General features: G+C 33.8%; 1 protein-coding gene and 1 long non-coding RNA gene across 8 annotated transcripts in view; one reads left to right on the top strand and one right to left on the bottom strand.

The window, feature by feature from the left end:
• Positions 1-22970, top strand: part of LOC110119151 (L-allo-threonine aldolase) — a 47888-nt gene that overhangs the window by 5113 nt on the left and 19805 nt on the right. For 5 of the 6 annotated variants that reach the window (XM_020868591.2, XM_020868593.2, XM_020868589.2 and 2 more), the window contains one exon: positions 20276-20680. In XM_020868591.2, coding sequence (XP_020724250.2) covers positions 20276-20680 — 405 coding nt within the window. Of the gene's footprint in view, positions 1-9809; positions 10050-10281; positions 10452-20275; positions 20681-22970 lie in introns of those variants that run through there. The other variant, XM_020868594.2, reaches the window with a different exon arrangement.
• On the bottom strand, positions 550-2798 carry LOC125386729. 2 transcript variants are annotated; one of them, XR_007227114.1, is made up of 3 exons: positions 1672-2798; positions 681-1321; positions 550-585 (listed from the first exon to the last, which is right to left on the bottom strand). It is a non-coding gene; the product is annotated as an uncharacterized LOC125386729 (long non-coding RNA). The 2 variants fall into 2 exon arrangements; XR_007227113.1 differs by lacking the exon at positions 1672-2798 and having other exon boundaries at positions 681-1665.

Here is a 22970-nt window from a genome sequence, read left to right as displayed (position 1 = left end):
CTTTTAACATAAATATGCTTTTAAAATTACTGATTACAAGTATTATTTTTTTCTGTGTATTCAAGCAAATGAGCTTTTCAAATAATTTTTGTTAAGTGCGAGTAAAACTATTTTTGCAATTTAATAATTATAAATAAATTTTCAATCTCAAACTCCACCTTTTGTGTGAAACATCTTTCATAATAAAAGTCAGAAAAAACATTAACATGTTCTCAAAAAGAATGCTGTTAATATATAGGATTTTAGAAATTAATGCTGTATGTAATGAATCATACATGAGTTTCTGCAGTTAAGGTGAAAGATCAGTTGTTTTATTTGAACAGTTTTATTCGAATATAATATAATTTTTTTATTTCAGCATCAAAGCCAAGAAAGGAGTTGGTTTACAATACTTTTTGCAATGTTACAAATATCTCGTCCATTCATTCTCCTTGTTCATTCCTTCCTTTTTCTACAAAGTATTTCTTATTATTGTCTTACTGTTATTTGTTCCATTTCTCTATGTTTCCACATCTAATCTGCGCTATTAACTTTAGCCTTTTGCTCCTAACTTCTTTATTCAGGTGCTCCGGTATCACTAACATCCTAAACATATTTGTATTTTTTGTTAGTACAGTAAAACCTTGGTAATCCTAATCTTAAGGGAAGAGTTTAAATTTTCTATGAAGATTTCCACTTACTGAAATTTTGATAGAAGCATATTGCCTTTTGTAATGAAGAAGAGAATGACATTGATGATTTTCCCTGCTCTCTTGCCTCCTTTTAAAAAAGTATGCATTTTTGCATTTGAGTTTGATAAAATTTTAGTTTTTGTTACTAAAAAAGAAAAACTTCTATGATGTAGTATGCATCTATAAAGAGCGTAAGGGGATATAACTTCATAATTTTTAAACGTCTTGGTTTTAACTTTGTTTGGTAAAATGATTCTTTAGAAAGACCAGTGCTTTCAACGTCTTAATACTTAATCAGCTGCAAATTTTTGTAATAGTGTTTCCTAAAACAAAAACTGTTTTGCAAGATATTCATGTTGGTCTATATAGTTAATAAAGCATTGCATAAAATATTCATATTGTTACTTCTCTTCCCTTCATTTCCTTCAACACTTTAAAACTCTTTATCTATATTGAATCTTCTGCATTCGATTTGTTTAATTCATTTGTTTAATTCATTAAATTCATTTTAACTTTTTAGTTAAACTTAACTAAATTGAGTTAAACTAAACTAACTTAAGCTGTTTTATAAGTTTTCATATTCTTTTATTTCATCTGTTTTTATTTCACTCTCTGATTCTGATTCACATATGCATAGAAACATATGCATTCTAGAAATATAGAAATATAGAAATTCACATATGCATTCTAGTTTATTGAAAATATAGAAATGTCCCTTCTGTAGTCATTAAATTAGCACTTTCTTTACTTAGTTTCTGAACTGTTAACACTGTTGGCTCTAAGACAATTAATATATGATTCTACACACCATATAATTACAGTTAATATAATAAAAACAGTAACGTAATTTTTGGCAAAACATTCCAAACGAAGGTCGATTAATTCTTTATTTATACAATCAATTAATTTTAAAATTCTATTTATAGTTGATACAAATGTATTCCAACGAGTTCTTACATCTAAAATTAGTCTTAAGTTTTTTTCTTCCTTTTTGTCTTACCTGTTTTAACATGTTTTGAAATGTTTGATGGCCATTGTCCCGTAAATGTGATTTCGCTGTGTCTTCTGTTCTTGGCTGTCGTCACCTTTTCATGACCTCAGTCTTTTTATTTTTTTATTTTATTTAATCGATATTTACACGTTAGAAAAATGATTCCTATATTCGAAAGTGTTCTATTGAAGTGAACTGATCTCTAAATGCACTGAAAAGCGGCAGTTTGCAAGTCTAATGTTCCAGTAATAGCGAATAGTCAGAAAATGATTATAATATCCGTAACTGTATGGATCAATCAGAACATAAATAAATAAACTCATATATGCATAAGTGCACAAAATAAATTAGGTCAACACGACAAAGATTCAATAATAATGATGCATCCAATGCAATTTTTTTAAAAAGTGTCATAATTATACTAATAAATATAATAATAATAATGATATACTAAGTGAAAAATGCCGACGATTGGCAATAAGATCTACGCAAAACGTGTGGTTGTTGAAGTATTAACAGGATTTCAGGTCGAACTGATAAATTTAAAAAAAATTTGATTAATTTTCGCATTGCGTTTAATACAGGTTTTACATAGTAAAGTAATGCATAATTATCAGAACTTTCTTCGTTTATTAAATTTTCGACTTTGTTGTTTAGGAGAAGAATCGTTAAGGCGTTCTAATTTTGGAAGAATTTACATATAAGAACTATATCGGGGATTTTTGCCTCAGTTCTTTTGTTTTCGGTTTTCTTCTTGCGATGCGTTTGTTTTTCTTATATACTGGTGGTAACCGACGGCTTTGTTCGGCAATTTTCGGCTTTGTTGACGCCGGTGCTATCGCTCAATCGGCAAACTTCGCACGGCCATTGTTCTACGGGGCGTCTCTCTATCATAGCGAACAACGGCGTCTGTTAATTGTTTACATTTCCATGTCCGCCGTTAACCTTTTGTACATTAGCCGTTCAAACTGTTTCGACCTCTGTGTGTTCAAAAGAACCACAGAAGCACGCAGTATAAATCAACGAGTCGCGTTCGGCTGTATCATTGTTAAATTACTTAGCCTTTTGGCAAATTACTCGGTTTTTACAAATTCATCGGTAATTTACTTAAGAAGATTTAAGTGCGTGTTCGCCTTTATCCTTTTGTAGTCTATAATACCTTAATTTTAAACCGTAAGTCTTGCTCGATTCACTGTTTTTTCTAATTTCATAGTTTTGTTGATATTTCTTGATAACGAGCACTATTTTTCCCGTTTATAATATTTTCTGCTATAAAAAATCACCGGTATCTGCTATAAAAGTTACCGGAATACATAGAAACTAAAAGCTTTCTGGTTAATTGCGAAAATTTTGAAAGCTATTACTTCGTCACGATTGCTACCAATTTACGTGGTCAAGATTATGTCCAATTCCTGATTTATCTCCAGTTCGGTAAGTGATGTATCTTCAGTATTCTGTGTTGAGTGTTGAGTAACAAAATCTAAAGCTGCCTCTCTTAAATTTGTTTCATTTTGCGAAGAAACCGCTGTATCATGTAACATCCTATTTACTTCTTACCGTATTTCATATCGACATACAGTTACTTATATTACTATACTATCTTTATAATTATTTTTATCTTTAAAATTATAGGTATTAAGAATATATAATTATTGCTGTATGTAAGAGGGAATTCAGATATTATACACTAGACTCCTATATAAAGCGAATTCCTATTACGTGCCAAATAGCAATACACAGGATTTAGGAATTAAATTTATTTTATCTCAACATTAGATTGTTTTCTTCATTATCACCGGCTACTTATGTGTTTTCTTAAGTACATACCGGTTATTTTGTTGGTGGCGTGGTCACTATTAATATCGTATTTGATAAAAAGGAAGAGTAAAAGTTGGCTCACCACTAAACTTTCATGTTATGAAAAATTACGATATTAATATTTTATCGCACGCCTGTTTTGTTTAACGACCTCAAGTAACAATTTGGGCATATTAAAAATAATTTTTTGTAGATATTCTGAAGAACGAGTTGCCCATTCTTCTTTTAGTCTCGTTCATAATTCAAATTTTGAATTTATTGGAAATTTTCTAGCTCCTCCTCTGATCTAATCGAACCCATAGATTCTCTATGGGATTTAAGTCCGGAGATTACAGAGGTGGATGTAAAGCTTTAGGACAATTGTATGACAAATATTCCTGTACTATTCTCGCTTTATGTTTTATATCGTTGTCCTGATAAAATTTGAAAGTACTTTATTTTCTCATATTGTTTGTACCTTTTAGCAGATTATTTTTTTAGAAGGTCTAAATATTTATTCTTATGTAATATATGTTGGATAAACACCAGTTCGGCCACACCGACGTTCGAAATCCGTCCCCATATTCCTGTTGCTACACGACAACTTAAGCTATTGCATCTGATTATTCCGCGTGCTGTTTCAGCACTGACTCTTTTTCCTAGTTCTATGACAAATCTCTGAGGCCAATTGTGTTTCGCTACAATGCGAATTTTCTTTACCTCTCTATATTATTCTTCTTACCACCTCTTGATTAAAAATTCGATTTGTTTCTTCCTGTTTCTTAACTTCAGTACGGTCTTCTTCTTCATATCTCTTATCTCTTTGTGATGGCTCTAATTGTGCTATTTCATAGTAACTTTTACCTTTTCTCTATGAAAACTGCTATTCTGTCCTTTTCGTAGCATTTCAGATTTTGAACATTAGCACTCTGAAATATAGCTTTGTACTGAGATAGAATTATATTGTAGCAGTTTGTATATAAAACAAATCTATTTTGCACTAGATTACACAACATACAATACAAACATTAATGTAATATGAAAATGTGACAATTTTTATTGTTTAAAAAGTAATATACAATTAAATGTTATTGTTAGATTGGAATAGTTTATATATTTTTAATCTACAATAGTTTATGCTTTTGTAAAATAAACAGTATAATATTTAAATCATTCCCGCTTACACACAGCAATAATTACAAAAATAGTATGGTGCCCATTATTAATGTGCGTAACTGTATAAAATCTAAAGCTGTTTCTCTTAAATTTGTTTTATTTTGCGAAGAAGCCGCTGTATCATGTAGCATCTTATTTACTTTCTCTCGTATTTCATATCGACATATTTCTATTTTAAAGTCGAGGTTCTTACAGTGAAATATAAATACAGTATTTTTTGCATAATCGATCGAAAATCGGGATTGTATTATCGATTATCGTGTATGATTGCATGTAATAAATAATGTTCGTCATTTTGGTGGATTCAGAAAAATACAGCGCGAGTGAAAGAGAAAAATGTTCGGGAATGGGCTTGATAAAAAGAAACATGTCGGCTAAGCAATGTTTCCAACAACGGAACTTGTTTATTTCCAAGTTTTATTGAATAAAATTTTGACCAATGTAATTATGAAGCTTTTCTGATTAAAACAAGACAATATAATTAAAGAGCATATTTCCTTATTTAATAATATAAACTTACTTACATAATGACATAATGGCAATAATTAAAGAATTAGAAATTTAAAGATTGTTATCATTTTGAAAAAATCTGATAAATACATTGGTAAAAGTACGGTTTCAAGGAAATCAAAAATAAAGAATTATCGTCATTGTTTCACGGATAATCAATATTTTCATGTTAATGTTACGAACATGTTAATTTTTGTGTTACAAAATTTGCAAATTAACCTGAGTACTCGATTTAATTACCCGATTAATTTTATTTACTATTATCTACTATTTACTATTATTTAGTAAATTAATTTAACATTCGGATAAATAACTTACTTGTCGGATAGTCAAGTATACGAGTATTCGGGTTGGGAAACTTACGTATAATGTGACTTTTTCCTGGAAGCATCTGAATATCCTAAAATGTGTGGCAAATACGAAAAGAAAACTGTCAAAACACACTTTATTATAAGTAAGTAATTATCTATGAATCAAAAAGCTGTAGCTGTTCATCCTCATAGCAAAAATGCTAATTATAATTTTAACACTTAATATGTATTAATTCGATCTTTAATCATTCTAGTTATTAAAATACAGCAAAAGTAAATTTTCAGTCATTGTTATTTACATATATGCAGGTTCTCACTCATAAGAAAATCACTGAAATCAATCATTACACTTCATTATTTTTAGTAGATTTTGCCAAATGAATTAATTCCTTAGAAATAATAAAGTGTGTAGCCAATGAATGTGTGAATTTTCCTTTTGTCAAAGGAACTCCATTTATCGAGGGATTTTGTAACTGATTTTTTATTTTAGTTTTATTTATCGTTATTGCTGGATGCTGATTGTTGCTGATAAATGAGGTAGGCATAATAAAGCTTCAACTAATTTTTTTTTACATTGGCAAATATTTGTTTTTGTTTTATATTTTTCATTTTAAAAATGTTACTGCAAAAAGCTACGAGTTCTTGATCTTTCTCTAATGTTTCTGTGGCTCTCAATATTTATTCGCATTATCCTTCAAACTTTCTTCCAAAGTTTTCAAATATTTCATCTTATTCAAAACCCCATCGATTGATACGAGATATCCAACGTTAATCGCCTGCTACGCAATCCAATGCCATCGCCGATCTACCACCATATTTTACCGTGGGACATAGAATCCTTGGATTTAATTCTGTATTTTATTCCTCTATACAGATTTACGAACGTAACTTTCAAAAATGTCAAATTTACTTTCATACAATTACAGATACTGTGGAGAAAAATACCGTATTCCAGTGAGGATTATCTTTATTAGTAGATTCATTAGTATATTCTAAATGTAATATTTTATTCTTCTTACTGTTATGCCGAAGCTTCTCAGCAGAGGTAGGTTGAAAAGTGTGAAGATTCTTCGTAAGAAATCTACGATATTTCTTAGAGACAGAGTCCCTTCTGGTCAAAGTGGTTCGGCAAATGTTAAGAACTTGGGTTTTCGGATGTGTATTCTTAACAAACTTGGTACGGATGAACGAACGAGCGAATTATCGCATTTACGAACTAACGAACTCCTGGCGACCTCACCAGTGGTAACTTTATATCAACGTTCGCTATCTGTTTTTGGGACAACAGCTAGTAACAGAGTTGGTGTTTTGCTAGCCTTGCGAAACGCTACTAATTCCAATGCTTTAGAACTAGGTTAAAAATGTGCCGATACTGTGATATAAGGCGTTTGCGGGTTAGAGATTCTTTCCAGCATTACATAACATTATTAATAAACGGTTTTTTTTTACAAGTCGTGCATTTAAATCGCACTTTCTTAATAATCTCCGATAAAATTCTGTATGTACTACTTTATCGTACTGTGCTGCTACCATCGTCGTCAGTTGTGGTTCAAATGAAGAATTAAAGTATTATTATTATTATTATTCCCGTACCTCTGAATTTCGCAAATTATTGCTTTTTCTGCTTTTTTCGCTAACTTCTTTGATCGTCCAGGATAACCTTCTTCCTTAGAATATAATAAATTATAGAAATGTTCCTCTCTAGGAGCTTTGCAGTTTCGCTAGTGGATTTTCTTTCCTCGTACCACTGTACTAATAATTCTCTTTCTGTTTTATTCGCTTCCAATTTCTTCTGAAATTTTATTATATGGGCACTCGATCTTGGGGAAATTACAGCGCAAATTCTACGCAGTATTTCTTACAGGCTAGCTGTCTGTAAACTAGACAACCTTTGTTTACGTTCTCTGATCCACCGAAACGAAATTATTATGAAGATACTAGATATTATACTGTACTATTCATACTATACTATTTTCAATACTTTTGTGATTGATGATCTGCTACTAATTGCAATAAATCATTCTATTTTAGATGTGCGTTTCCCAATTTGAATTAAATTTATACATAGATTATCCTCACATTTATACCCATGCATTATACATACGGAAATTTCAAAATATTTATTATCCTTGTTGGATTCCAGGATCGTATGGATCGAAGAATTGGACGGTTTTGATACGATTTCACGTGTATCTAAAATATATGCGTACACGTGTAGTTAATATATCCGCGTTAATCCATGTACTTCTCAATACACGAGTACACGTGTATCAAAATACAGGAGCACACGGATCATAATATCTATACATGTAGCTGTACATGTACTGAGGTTTACGAATAAACGTATCAAAATGTATAGTTTCACGTGTATTAACACGTATTTTATGTTTCATTTTATAATTAAATATCAAAATATTTAGATATGTAAATTGTTTATGAGACTTCATTTTTTGGCTTGCAGGTGAAAATAAGAAACATTATGGTTTCGTTTAATAAAGTTTAATTTATTAATTCTTTGTTTTGAGATAAGGAAGCTAAAATATTAACATTTTGTGCAAGTAAATGGTTTCTTTTTTTTTATTAGCACATGAAAATATTCGCAAGTTCGGAAATTACTGGGCATTTGTTTGCGTTAGTCTTCTTGCATTACTGTGGCTCGGTCATATATGTTTCTTTTCGAATATAAACGTTATTGTTATCGCTGATTTCGTCATATAAAAATTCAAGAGCAGATTTTTCGTGCGTCTTTGTTGCATTTATTGTATGTACTGCGTTTATTATATTTAAGCTTTGGAGAAAACGTTTGACTTCTGTACGAATTATTTCTTTTACTGTCCACTCAAGTTTGAAACGTCTCGTAATATCCAAAATTATAGCTTTTTTAAATATATAGACGTGTTCGCTGTTATTGACTGTCGGACATCTTGAGATTTTGAAACAGTACGTAATAGACTTTAGTAGTAAATATGTATCTATTGTTTAACTTAACACGTTGACGCCGGCGTGACCCATCGGCGGGTCACACGTGTCTGTCCCGAGGGACGGCGATAGGTCACACTTGTATTTCACAAAATAGGTAGTACAAAATAGGTTTATATTATTTTATCTCAACATTATAAGCAGACATACAATAGTAAAAACATAGTAATTTAATATTATAAACTTAACATAACTATTTCCTTTCTTCATGCAATTTTTTGAAACAAGTTAGGCAGAGTGCCGGCTGGCCCTTACAACGATCATATGTTGTTACTTTTTTGGTTCCTTTGTTCCTTGGTTCATGTTCCTTACGCGCGTCATTGTTCTCCGACGGACATGCATGACTATTCTTTTTTCCTGTACGGAATTGAACAATTTTTTGATTCGCACTATGAACGTTTCTTATAGAAAAATGTACACAGAATTGCGTGCGATGGTCAGAATTCGCGTCAGACCTCTACCTTTTGGGAAAAATCGAAGAGTACAAAATCAGAGCCAAAGCTGGCCCCGTCAGCTTTAATTAATATTTATAGATATATGCAAATTGATATTGACAAACTATTGTATATTAATGTATTAGTTGAAGTCCACGGAATTTATTGAACCCAACAGGAATTGTAAGTTGAAAAATTGCGGTTGCGTTGAACAGTCTAATGTGACCCAGTGCCGCCCCACGAAGCAGACAGTGAATTCGGGCACCGCCCCACGGAGAAAACCATGAATATCGGCGCTGGCATCGACGTGTTAACAGGATTACAATGTTCCGTTCCCACACACATATCACACACGATATGACAAAATACAATAAAATATATCTTAAATAATTAAATATATACTATATATAATCTAATACATACAAATAAATATATACATATGCAACCATGACGCAAACCTATGTACACATACTGCCATAACTCAAACACACATATAATATTTCCTACCGTAAACCTCTATTAACCAAACATTATCTCTACCCCATCTCTATTTTTATTACCTTCATCTAATCCCAATCCGTGTTTTAATTCTACCTTATCTATAGTTATGACATTACTAATCAACTATGTTACTTTTTTTGGTTTAGTCACGTCAATTTCCAATGCTTTATCCACCTACTACTCCTTCCTCCAGATTCTTTAGCTATTTTTCCTAGACCTTACTAGTACTCAGTAGAATGTAAGGAAGATCGAGTTAGATATAGAAGCAGGTATCTAGGGAAACGAAGAAAAAAGGGCAATATTTCGCATAGTTTGAATTGTGTGTCACAACTAACGGGATTTCGGTACTGGATATTAGGTTATTGTTGTTATAGGCGATTATTTAATTTGTACAATTTAATCGTATTTGTGCATGCCGGAATATGATAATGGCCAGCTTAGCCCCAAGCGAGTCTTGTCAAAGTAATAGGAGATATAATTAACAGTATTTGTCTAGTTCTGAGAACATCCGTGACAGGCGGATACAATACTTCTTCGAAGATAAGATATCGTTTGAAGATTTCGTTCAGGTAGTTAGTAACAGTAGCGGAGTTTGTAAGACTATTACGCGCTTCTATATTTTCCTCAAGTTTATTCTCGTCGTCTCGCAGAGACTGCGGATGGACGAGCTAAAATTTTGGTTTGTATCTTTAGTGATTGCAATTTGTTGTCTCGTTGGTATTTGAACATTTCAATCTTTGAAGAGAATCGAGTCGATCGTCTTCTTATGAAATTTAGCGTTTTCGGTATCGGGGAACAACCAAAGCAAAACGTACGATGCGCCATTAAACGCGCTCTCTTTTATTTATTTTATTTCTCTTGTTCGATTTATGTGGCTGTCGTGTATTTGATAAGTTTGATCCTATTCACAGTTGCGTGGGAACGTTCAGATGCGTGACTATATATTTCGAAGACAGTTCTGACCAAAATAAACGTTGTTACCGTATACCGCATGTTCGATCTTGTATGTACACATATTCAAGGATCTTGAGTGGCATTTGGATAATCGATCGAGTTTTTCGCCTGCGATGGGGAGATCGAGGTAGGTTAGTAGAATTTCCAGTTTCACGTTGCATAATTGGTTGTGATGTAATCCTACTTGATTGTTTAAGCGGGAGATTTTGTAACAGGCTTCGTTAATTTCATGAGCACGGTTAAGGATGGTTGAGACGAATGTCATTAGGACAAATCGGAATCTATTGTCTTTGTGTTAATAATATCTCGTTATTGTCACATAAAACAAAGAGTTTCAGAAAATTAGCGTGATAGGCTGTTAACTTTCCGTTCTTCAAAATTTGGACGGTGTTATTGGAATTGATTTTGATTATTTTGTAAAGAACCTTTGCCGTTTGGTAACAGTATTTTTATCTAATCTCGGCGTATTCTGTTTGTTTAGGATATATACTAAATCATCGACTTAGTTGTAAGTAAATTTTTAATCGAATTAGGTTATTTCTAATTATTTTTTCCGTATAGCTTAGTTTCCATTTTTAATTGATTTTATAGTCCTCATAATAATAAGTTGTTGTAAGACTCTTGAATTATATTACTGGACATGCTTTAGTTCCGAAAAACATTTCATATTTAAAATTATTTCGATTTAAACACGCGTACGTAGGCTAACGACGCAGAGGTTATGAATTCTAGTAGTTATCGTTATCTCATGCACCTCATCGATCTCGATGATTTTCGAATATGTTGTAGAAATCTATATTACTAACAAGTTTTCCCTATTCGTGTAACCATCGTTCGGCATTAGTTTCTGAAATATTGAGAAAAAGTTATCAGTATCGCTATAAAATTCCGAATTCTGTTTGTGATGGTGCGTCTGTGACAGTGCATGCGCTGGAGTATTGGTTAACATTAGACAAAATAGCACCTAATCCAAACCTATATAAATTATGAACGAAAGATAATAAATAGGTGTGGATTAACCTCTTAGCTATTAATGCCACTGTAATGTCTTTCGTGTAGATGATCTTTTCGACAATCTATATAGTGAATTTCGCTTATGGCATCTTTTTGAATGGGAGGTCACTACAGTGGCTCACCCTGTCTGTAGATATGTGTAAATTATCGCTCGACCGTTATTTGTTTAGTTTCGCATTTTTTTCGCTCAAACCACGTTTCTTAACGGTATATAAGCGAATGTAAAAAAGTATTTCTGTTAGAGATGTCAACGGGTCATACAGTATTTACTTTTGAATATACCAGTTATGAGTACTGTTACTTTTTATTTTATTATGTGTATCATTAGTCGATAACCTTTTTAACATTCCGCTTCGTATATTTATAATTTTGTAAAAATTCTTGACCTCTAAATTCTTGAGTATATCAATACAAAACAGAAAGCAGGGAGCAATTAGTGATGGTTTCGAAGTGGACTCGGGATTTAAAAAGGCGTCGAACAAAAATATAAGCGGTAGGAAACGTGTAAGAAAATTGCAAAGAAAGATACTGAGTTCGTCAGAATCTTACGATTCTGATACTCACGTAGAGATGGCGCACAAGGAAAGGATCTGGTCGCATAAAAATTTGGATCCGCAAATACATAGATTCGATTAATTCTGGAATGAAAATACAAATTAATCGATTTGCTACTCCGTTACGATTATTTTGAACTATTTTTTTTGGAGTTTAAATATCGTTTATTGTGGAATAAACAAATCGGTATTGTAAATACAAAAGGGGAAATTCTATGTGCTCTTTTGTAAAACCTCACGAAGGAGAAACAACTCTGAGTGAGATGTATTGCTTATTTGCAATCAAGTTACTTATGTCGCGAATAAAAGAGTTACATTATTCCGAATATTGAACAAAGGTTAAATTTTTGCGTACTGATATCTTCGGACGCATAATGAATAGAGATAGATATCCCTTTTTGCTATGAATGCTTTATTTTAACGAAATTACGACAGCTAATTCTGATTGGTTAGTAGAAACAAGAGAATTCTGTAGTAAGTTTCGTTCTTCATTTGAAAATTATTTTAACCCATTTAGTAACTTATGCATAAATGAAGGTTTATCATTACATAAGGCGAGATTATCATTCAAACAGTATATTCCATCCAAACGGAATAATAGATTTGGCATCAAATCTTTTATACTGTGTGACTGTAAAAATGGATATGTATTATATTTTCTTGTGTATACAAGAAACAAAAATAAATGAAAAGCCTCTGGGAAAATCAGGCGAAATTGTAATTTTATTATTAGAATGACATTTAGGATTAGGAAAATGTCACACTTTGTTGATATTTGGTATACCAAACTGGCTTTACCAACCTGCACTTATCGCCAAAAAAACCCCATGTGGTAAATTGTCAGAGGAAAGATATTCCTATCATGAGTGAAAAATTAATTGGATGTAAAATATGTTTTCGATCTTCGCCAAATATGTTCGCAGTCAAATGGCAAGACAAACGTAAAGTTTATATGCCGTTCACTTGTTCTTCTGCGCATTTTATAAATACAAGAAGACTAAATTAGTGAACGAAAGAGGTTATCCAAAAATCGTCTTGCATAGTAAATTATATTGCAAACATGGGTGTTGTAACTAATCTGTCCCTATTCATTATGTCGTAGATATAGCAGTACACAAAATATTTTTTCCATTTACTTGATGCAGTCATTCGGAATGCGTTTTGTTTGTACAAAAAAAAAAGACATTTTAGCTTCAAACAATTAAGGAAATCGTAAAGAAGTATGGAGAGAAAAATAACGATTTTAACAATCGGCAAGCAATTTTGCTGGAAGATATTTCCTGTCTTTTTGTAAAACAATAAACGCACAAAAAAGAAAGAAAACGTTGAGAAATTATATTGTACGCACAAAAAACGATATAAGCGAAGGTCACGCTACAAATGTTAAAGCTGTGACGTTGGACTCCGCATAGTCCCTCGCTTCAAAATATACCATACAAAATCGTATTGATTTTTTAAAAATTTGTCTTACTACTTAATAAAGTATCTTAAGTATATTATCTTACTATGTTTTCTTCAAACTCTTTGCTTGAAAATATCTAAATAAATTGTAATCTGCCCATCTATAATTTTATTCGTATGTAATTTCATAGTTACATACACGTACAGAATTTTGCAACTTTCAATGAGCGATTCTTGTAGAGCTAAACATTTTACGAGTTAAACACGAGTCTGCCAACCGTCCTTTCCTAGAACCTACAGTTTCTGAAATAATCAGTTCGAAAAAGATGTGAAATTTTCAGCTTTCAAGATAATTTTTGATTTTTACTATAGCAGCTATCGAGTTGTTGCCAATTTGTTTTAAAAACTATAGTAAAAACCATAATACGCGATGGAGCAGACAGTTTTATTGAGAAGTACCGAGAAAAACTAGAGAATTATGTTTTGATTTTGATGTAAAAGCGAAATAGTTTGTCAAAACACGTGGCAAATTTGTTGCGTTTGTTTTAACACAACAGTGTTATGAGCAGAATTCATTGCAGTAACATTGATAGTTTTTTCTCAAAAACTAAGACCGAGCGGTAATTATATGTGTAATAAAGATCATGCTCGATGGATAACGAAATCATAAATCATCAAGATCGGTGAAATGGCTGAGATATCGGTAATTACCTGAATTCGTCATAGTCCATCTGTTTTTCACTAATATAATGTTTTAATGCGTTAATGCTTTAACCTTAGGTGACCTCTCCATTTGTTTGAAGCTGATAAGGAAAAAATAACACATGTTTGGTGTTGAGTAGTTCAGTTCAATCAGATCTTGCATTAACTGTGACATAAAATCGGTTCCTTGATCGCTGAACGATCTTGTTATATTTTATTAATTACGTACGAAAATTACGTACGGTTAATGTTATGAAAGTTCAATTTTTAAAGTAATAATCTTTACGATTTCAAGAATTGGTCGATGCAACACTGATTTGAGTAATTCGATATTTCAACATTTTTCTACTAATTATGTAAATGAATTCTGGGAGCTAAAATAGTAGACATGTCTTCTTTTTTTAAATATTGGTAATAAAAGTGTTATGAGCAGTTCAAAATGAAAGAAGTCGAATGTTTCCGATTACGCACCGAATGTACCCGAAGATCACGTGACGTCACAAGTCTGCAAGAGCGCTACACACTTTTTCTTAACTCGCTATATAAATCCGATAACCGACGCTTTCACATCAAAATACGATCGTGTATTTACAGTTGGTCATGTAGGAATTCGCACTTCGGAACAGAATAACTTTTGCAAAACTGGACCAGGTGATTTTCGCTTTTTCTGAGAAGTTAGAAGAACTTATTGACATCGTGTAGAAAAAATTTCGCATTATAGTTAGAAAATGGTAAAGTTTACGTTTTATAATTTTTTTTATCTGGGCCTGTAATGAAAATTTAAACAACATATTTTTAAGTTATACCAGATATACACATGCTGAAAATTTCATCGAAATTTGATACAGAAACAAACAACAGACACCAAAAAATAGAAAACTGTTATTTTCATGATTTTCAACCTTTGTAGCTCATAGCAACGTTAACCGATTTCACTGAAATTGAACAATGTTGGAAGAACTGACCTTTTTACTTCTTTCTTGACTATTCTGATCAATTACATTTTCTTCAAAATTGTTTTTTACCACATGAGTCATTTCCACATGGCCATTTCCACATGAGATCATACACTTTTGAGATGCATTCTCAATAAACACAATCGCACACTTCTTTCATATATTCCCCACCACTTGAAGACTTCCCGTGTTTGTTAATTACATTTGAAGGAATTATTGGCGTGGCGATTAGCACATACATTACCGCAGCTATTGAAACGCATCTGCAAAGCTGTGCACCTCCACATTTCGTTTGCTTACAATCATGCCTATCTTAGAAGCGTATAATGATGTGCCGGAATGTCGGCAGATTCTTGGCGATGCCTTTATGTGTCCTGGCCCATGAGGAGAGGGCTGGCTCATCTCAAGCCTCCGTATGCTCTATACCTAGGCATAAAACAGATAAGAAATTAAACGTCATTTCTGTGAGAATATTGATGCTAGAAATTGTGTTCGAAGCGTTTTGTCATAGTATTAGCTGTACACCAGGGTAAGAGTTCAGACCGAACGAGGAAGGATCGTACAGTTTCAATTTTGATAGGTGGAAGACCTGCTGTGACTATATTGTGGTGACACATTACTCGGTGACACTAGATGAAGGTTAACATGGATATTAGTGTGGGCGATTCGCACATACACTTCCACGGTGTGCGGCTATTCCGACGCATCTGCGATTCTGTACTGCTTTGTATGTTGTATGCTCACAGTCAAGTTGATTCAGTAGATGCAGAGGAGTTTAGCTCCCAGGCGGTCTTAAGCGTACGCAGCTCCTGCATGAAGGTCTCCATTGTCTAATAAACATGGTTTAGGAGCCAAGTTATACTCGTTGGAATTAACTATCCAGCTTGTTCATTGTGCAGTCCAGAGAGCAAGGTGTCAATTTCATCCACATAGTTGCGGAATTTGTGTAGTAATAATGTATTAAATTATCACGAAAAACGTAAAAATTATAATATTAAGAACATGTAGTTCTACCATTTATTCGATTATTAATCACTTATTCGATTCTCCATACTATAAATTAATTTCTATAATCTTTTGGTATCGATTTTGCTTCATTCAGTTCTAATTGCCTATTCGATCACCTTCTCTTAGCAAGCACATTATAATGTTGCTTATCGTGCATTACTGGCGATAAATCGTAAATCCTTTTGTCAAAACCACGGGGCTGTCATTTTTGGAAGTGTGAATTGTCGCGTTATGCCGATAAATGGCTTTTTCTTTCTGAGTTTCTTTGACAAACGTAATGAAGTAATTTTCTAATAAGTCTGCGTATTGTTCCGAATGCATGCATTGCAGAAATGTTACAAATTGGTGTTTTTAAGAAACAACTAAATGCTACTCATAATATCAAACTTCTTCCATCGAAATTTCTATTTCTGATATTGTACCTATCTGCGTGTAAGTCGTATCAGTAATACTTAAATCTACCTAGATGGACCTTTCCCATTTCTTACGCTGAAATATGCTGTCTCGTGCGAATTCCAATCTTGCCCTTTTATGCTCCTGCGTATGTTTCCACGAGGTTTTGTTCTGTGCACTTTTATACTTCGAATTCAGAGGTCCTTAACGATCCATTGTTTTGCATTCCTCGATGGATACACGCACACTTGTGGGCGAAGTCATTCTCGCTACAATGGACTATCTACCTGCTTTGCTGTAATGTAGATGGTTTTCCGATCTTTCCATGCCTCAAATTCTCAAAAGTGTCCTATACCAACACTTGGTCCGTTTTTTTCAGGTTCACGGATGAATCTCAATAATACAGGATGTCAACTTTATTATGGTCTTCAAATTAGCGACGTCCATTCTCGCACGAAGTTCTCCTTCGTTACGTGGTTATGCCAAACAGAACGGCGGCTTTGCCTGTGTTTATGGCAAACTTTGTACAGCCTTGTTGCGTTGGGTTTTCTTTTTGTAGCGTCGTATCGATATGCTTTGAGTATTTCTATCCAATATTGCGTTTGAAAACGAAAAGGTGTTTTGTCTAGTGAGGGTTTTCCACGTTTTTCGTAATTGAACACCTTGTACAATTACCTCTGTTTTACGGTTTTTCCACAGTATCAGGATGAGGTCATTCGATATTTTTTTTTTTTCGCGTAAGGAGGGGAAAATGCTATTACGCATGCCCAGTGACCCGCATCACTGGGTTATGTGGGAGTCGGTCGGATGTCGTTACCATACCCACTAAAAACCCCTCCTCCTTCTTCCTTCGCTTTGAGGGCAGACAACCCCGGTAAAACCTGTCGGCAGTCATCAGTCAGTTGTCCTTTCGTGCCCCGTTGTATCTACTTCTTCGGGCAGTTACTGCTCATGTCATCTTCTCAGCCAGTTCAGAATACTGGGCTGATCTCCTTCTGCGGTTTTTCTTTGTTTTGTATTCTTGCCTTCATTGAGGTCATTCGATATTGACGGGGCGATCAGTTTCTTCAAGTCCTTCTAGAACTGGGGCAGTTTCCGGTCTCCCATCTCTTCATCCTCGAGTGTCATGCGCATTCTCGTGCTGTCCGAATTGGCCAGTTTTTTTATTACTTCACTTTTCAACTTCTCATATCATCCTCTCGCCCGCGGTTTTACCACTATGTCCCCGACTAGATCTACGTATTGATACGCGATGTTCGCGGCGAGGGTATTAAATTTCGCATTACCCGGTTGGAAGATCAGTTTGAATTGGCGCGCATCAGAAGCGTTCAAACGCTTGCACGCTTGAACTTCCGACTAGACAAACCACAGCAATATTTTTTGCGGCTCTAGTGGAGGTACGCGGAAGATTTGATTAACTATGTCTTCGCCGTCTGTGGCGTTCGTTGCAAGCACTTCTTCGTTCGCGTTCCCTATGATGTAAATTTTTAATATGCAGATACGGCGTCAATGTGACCCAAACACGTTCATCTCTTTCGCTCAGATCACGTCGGGGCCACCAATTTGAGGCGGTAAGGACGTGTTGGGTGATATCAAATTACTCCGGTGTAGAGTTATAACAATGTTTATTTTGGCGTTAACTGTGCGTCGTTTTAGATCGTAACGGACGTATGTTTAGCTTGGATGGCCATGATATAGAAGTGATACAAACATACTATGACTATCTGTCTGATAGGCCAATAGTGTAGCTACGAGCGACTACTGTGAACTGTTATAAGCTATCAACTATGACGGATTAACATCGACTATCGAAGCGAGCTGTTCCTCGTTCCCCTTTTTATAGGGTGCCGAGGTCCTCGGAAAAGAGAGTTTTCATTCGTAGTGGGGATGGAAAAATCCGTAGGCGATAAAACAATAAATCTTCTTTTCTAATGCACATGAGTTTTTTTACTAATTCCCAGGATTTATTCTTTTACGACGTCCTGTCCTAGGACGTCGTTTCGCGGGCCACGTGGCCAATACATGTGCTTTTCTACTCCAACATCATCGTCAACATTTAAAATTGCAATTTATTGAATTGCGTCTTTTGCTGATAGCATAGTCTGGTGTCGTGGTGCATTGTAGTCTTGATCATCGCTGTTGATCCTCCCTCTCGTCTGTTTCGATTTGGTTTACTCGTGGAGGTGGTAGGTTTCTTTCGCTGGTCAATTGAACATTTTGACATTCTGATGCCACGTGTCCTGATATATTACATTTGAAACATTTTACTTGTTGGCGATCAGCAAGTGGTATACGTTTCGTTTTAGAAAATGGTGGAACATTTTTGTTGATTGGATTATTATTACTTGTGGTTGCTAGTAGTCGGTTGTTTGTTTGCGTCGGTCTGTTACTACGTTGATTATACATTGCTGGTGGTCGAGTACATGCCCTTCTCCATTCCTTTTGTTCTTCTCGCAGGTATCCTTCAATGTCGGCGGCTTTCTTTTCCGTTTCGCTGAATGAAGATATTTCGTTTGCTAACAATATGCGTCCTATGTCGTGTCGAAGTCCTTTCAAATAATTTCGACCTACTTTCCTCATGGCGGCCTCAATTATTATTCATCGCGTAATTGCTTGTGGATTTTCGTTTGTTATTACACAAGTAAGTTTATTTAATATGCAGAGGAATCGGATATTGAAACTTTGAACGGATTCGTCGCGTCCTTGTTTCAAATCGCGTAGTTGTTCGCCGTATTTATCAGATGTTACTTGACTTGTTACGTTGGATCTCAGAACGTCATGTAAATCTACATAACTTTCAATGGATATGTGCCGAATACGTTGCGCGGCTTTTCCAACTATTTTATCGACTTTAATGGCTTTCAATAACAAATCTTTTTTTAAACAACGCATTTGAATTGCATTCGCATCTTATGGAATCTTCTACTTCAACATCATCGTCACCATTTAAAATTGCAATGTATCGAAGTGCGTCTTTTGCTGATAACATAGTCTGGTGTCGTGGTGCATTGTAGTCTTGATATTTACCATCGTCATCGCTTTTCACGTAAAATGTGTGATAAATTTATGATAAAAAAGGAGTAACTTATCTTGTCCGTGTTTCTATAATTTTGCAGGCTTTTATTAAGGATTATATTACAATGAAGTTCAAATCACAGCTAAACTGTACACAAGACTAGACTCAATACTAAAAAGACTCTTCTTGGTCGAATGCTTGCATTTTTTATAGGTTGTAGAGGGGATGGGGCGGATCCTAATTGCCCTTCGTAACGGGGAAAATGAAATGTTGGGTCATATGCAAAGGTCAAGAAAAAACCTAACAGTTCGCTGTTAGGTAGTATGGAATGGCGTGGATTTGGGTATGGTCACACCATGGTGTCACACCTAGGACGTCGTTTCGCGGACCACGTGGCTAATACATGTGCTTCAACCCTGCAACTTTCTCTACGGCCATGGGCCGCTATAGCATTATCGATTAGCGTACGATTTTGTTGACATCTGCATCCATTAAATTTTTATAAATGTTTAAAGTTAACTTTTGTTAGTGAAAGTAAGATCTTGTCCTCAACGGCACCTTCAATTTTTTTATTTCCAAAATTATGGAAAAACCGTACCTACGGTCGAAGATAATCTATTTTTGTATAAGTTCGCATAAAAACTTCTTACTTTGCAAAATCCAATCACATTTGCCACCATTCCACTATTTGGAAATTTTATATAAGAAAAAAAAAATATGAACACAGAGTCAAGATGTTGCTGAAAGGTCTCTACAAAAATCTTCATCCTTCACCGAATACTTATAGGCAAACAAAATGTTAGACTTATCGTAATCTTCTAGGCCTCGAGAGTTGCATATTTATTTAAATCTTACTTTGCACGTTAATTTTTAAGAAAACTCGCTTAATTATTTTCTAAATTTTCAGTAATGAACCATTGCAACGTTCGTGGATGTGAGGCATATTGTGGCGATTCTACTCATACTTTGTTACACGAACAATGCGGCGCTGTTCAAATCGGAGGAGTGAGTCTTAGATCGTTACGCAACAATATCGATGGCACTTTTGATCTTTCTGAACTGCGATCGAAGCTGCGCCATGACATAAATCACGAGCCCATTTCTAAGCTGGTAATTGTGGAAAATACAATTAATGGAAAAATTGTTCCCCTAAGCTGGCTTAAGGAATTAGTATCACTGTGCAAAGAACATAACTTGAAGTTGCACATGGATGGAGCCAGGCTATGGAATGCAAGCGTGGGTTCAGGAATATCTGGGAAGGAAATTGTTTCGGGCTTCAATTCAGTAACATTCTGTCTTAGCAAAGGTCTAGGTATATATTATTTTACTATTTCTATGTTTAGAACAATATTTTCTATATGTTCCTTTAACAACAATTCTCTTTTTTTTACATATTTCATTTAACATCCTTTAACAATTTGAAAGTTAATTATTTCTCACATAAATTGATTGGAATACGATTACATTTTTTTTAGATATATCTTACTTTCTTATTTTTTTTTTTTTTTTTTTTTTCAAAAACTAACATAACTTAAGGAAGCATATCTATATTATCTTAACAACTATGGATTAGCATTAACTATGATTAGCATTGCAAAAAAGCAAATTTGTACCATTGGTATTTTCCTCAGTTAATATTATTCAGTTGTAATATTTAATGATGTGCATTTCCTTTGTACGAAGTAAAAACACGTTTACTCATAATCTTAATTTACCCTTAATGTTAATCAAACAAAACGTGTGCTATTTGAATCAGCACACCTTTTTCAACCTTACGACATCGTTAGTTCTACATTTCTGTATTTTCTACAATTTGAAAGAAATATCCTTCTGCCACTTCTTATTTGGAAGATTTATTTTTCAAGGGATTATATGTACACGATATATATATATATATAATACGGATTCGTTCTAAAACAACGTGAGAATCGGGGAAGTCCCGTGCAACGATATTATTAAAACACGATTTCGCTGTACCGCGATTCGAGAATTGGTGAAATTGGAAAAATCCATACAAAAAGTAACGTAGCAAGAATTTTTATGTGCGTGCCTATTGTTATTCGATATTTCTTAATCGACCAGTCGTTTCAGATTTCCGTGTGGAATTTTTGAACATCGAAATTTTTTATCCATTTTTAAATCTTGGGGCACCAATCCTTTGCTCTCGATCATTTTTTCGCTATAGGGTAGTAGCAACTTCAATATTTTCAGATAAAAAGTTAGTGGCATTTTTGTAACGTGAATAATATTAATATCGAGTACTCTAAATTAATTATCGATTATTTTAATCAACATATTTCTGTTAATCAGGAAAAAATAGCATATGTACTTTTCTTAACTGCTATAATTTAACCGCCGTTTTTGCATTAATTTTTCGTTTCATATAACGCGGTTTCGCGTTACTTAACTTAATTCGCGGGTAACTTAATTACCCTGTTTTGCACGCGAGATATTTGTACATAATTATACGCTATAGAGGCGAAAAGGACTGACATTTCTAGGTCATCAACCCAATCGAGTTCGAGGCTTCATCAGACGAATCACTTCATATCTGTCCCCATTATACGATGACTCATCGTGTTAATCAGTGATAAAGTATTATATCAGTGAGATTTCGGATTGTAATCGCAAAATTGTAATAGCTCCGCTAATTAAATTGCAGGAGAAAGTAAAGTAAAAACGAAATTATTTTCAAGTTTGTGGTGAAACAAAAGATGAATATTTTATAACTTGAACAATTAACATATTAAAATGTATTAACTATGAATAATTAATTAGATAATAATAAAATAGGATAATAAATTAATATGTTATAACCATGAAAACATTATCGTTTTTTGGGGCTATTTTCTGCTTTCAATGTATTAACACGTTCGCTGTTCTGTGCATTATACATGTATGATCACATGCATATGCATCATATTTGATACACATACGCGATCTACGTTCAGTGAGTTAAATTATTTCGCATATTTTCTTTCCAAGCATTGTAAACGTATTAGGCTTTTTACAAACTGATTAAGTACTCTTGTTAAACTCTCTTCTCTTTCTTTTTTACATGAGTTTTCATCATATTTTGTCAAATTATCAAACTGTAGTATGTACTGGAACAAACTGTAACTGTAGAACCGTACTATTAACTCGTTAACTCAATTTTAACGAAAATGGATTAGAATCTTATTCTCGGTTGGTATTCAAGTAAACAAAGATAAGTGCGACGAAAAGAGAAAAGGAACAGGGAGCAGTAATAGCTACATAATATACGGTACAAAAGCTAAATTTCATGCAATTACAAAAGTTCTATAATTAAAAACACGATTGAAACAGCACGTAAAGCTCCATATAAACATGTCTTTTTTTTTTTTTATTTGTTTATTGAAATTCACAATTTGTGCAATTTGGACATTTGGTAGAATTTTTTAACAGTTAAGTTAGCATGTTGGTGGCTACCCCCAGCGGGGTCCATCCTCGTGTTTGCTAGGTTACGTACTTTATAAGGTCTGCTGGGTGCTTCCTTTTTAGTCTTCTGTCCATGTTTATGGTTTTGTACGTTTCCGCAGCTAGCCGGTTTGGGTGTGTTGCTATTCTTGATTTGTATTCTT

Source organism: Bombus terrestris, chromosome 17 (genome assembly GCF_910591885.1).
Source record: "Bombus terrestris chromosome 17, iyBomTerr1.2, whole genome shotgun sequence".
NCBI classification, from domain to species: domain Eukaryota; kingdom Metazoa; phylum Arthropoda; class Insecta; order Hymenoptera; family Apidae; genus Bombus; species Bombus terrestris.
Note: the sequence above shows the minus strand (reverse complement) of the source record. Positions and strands in the feature narration are given on the sequence as shown.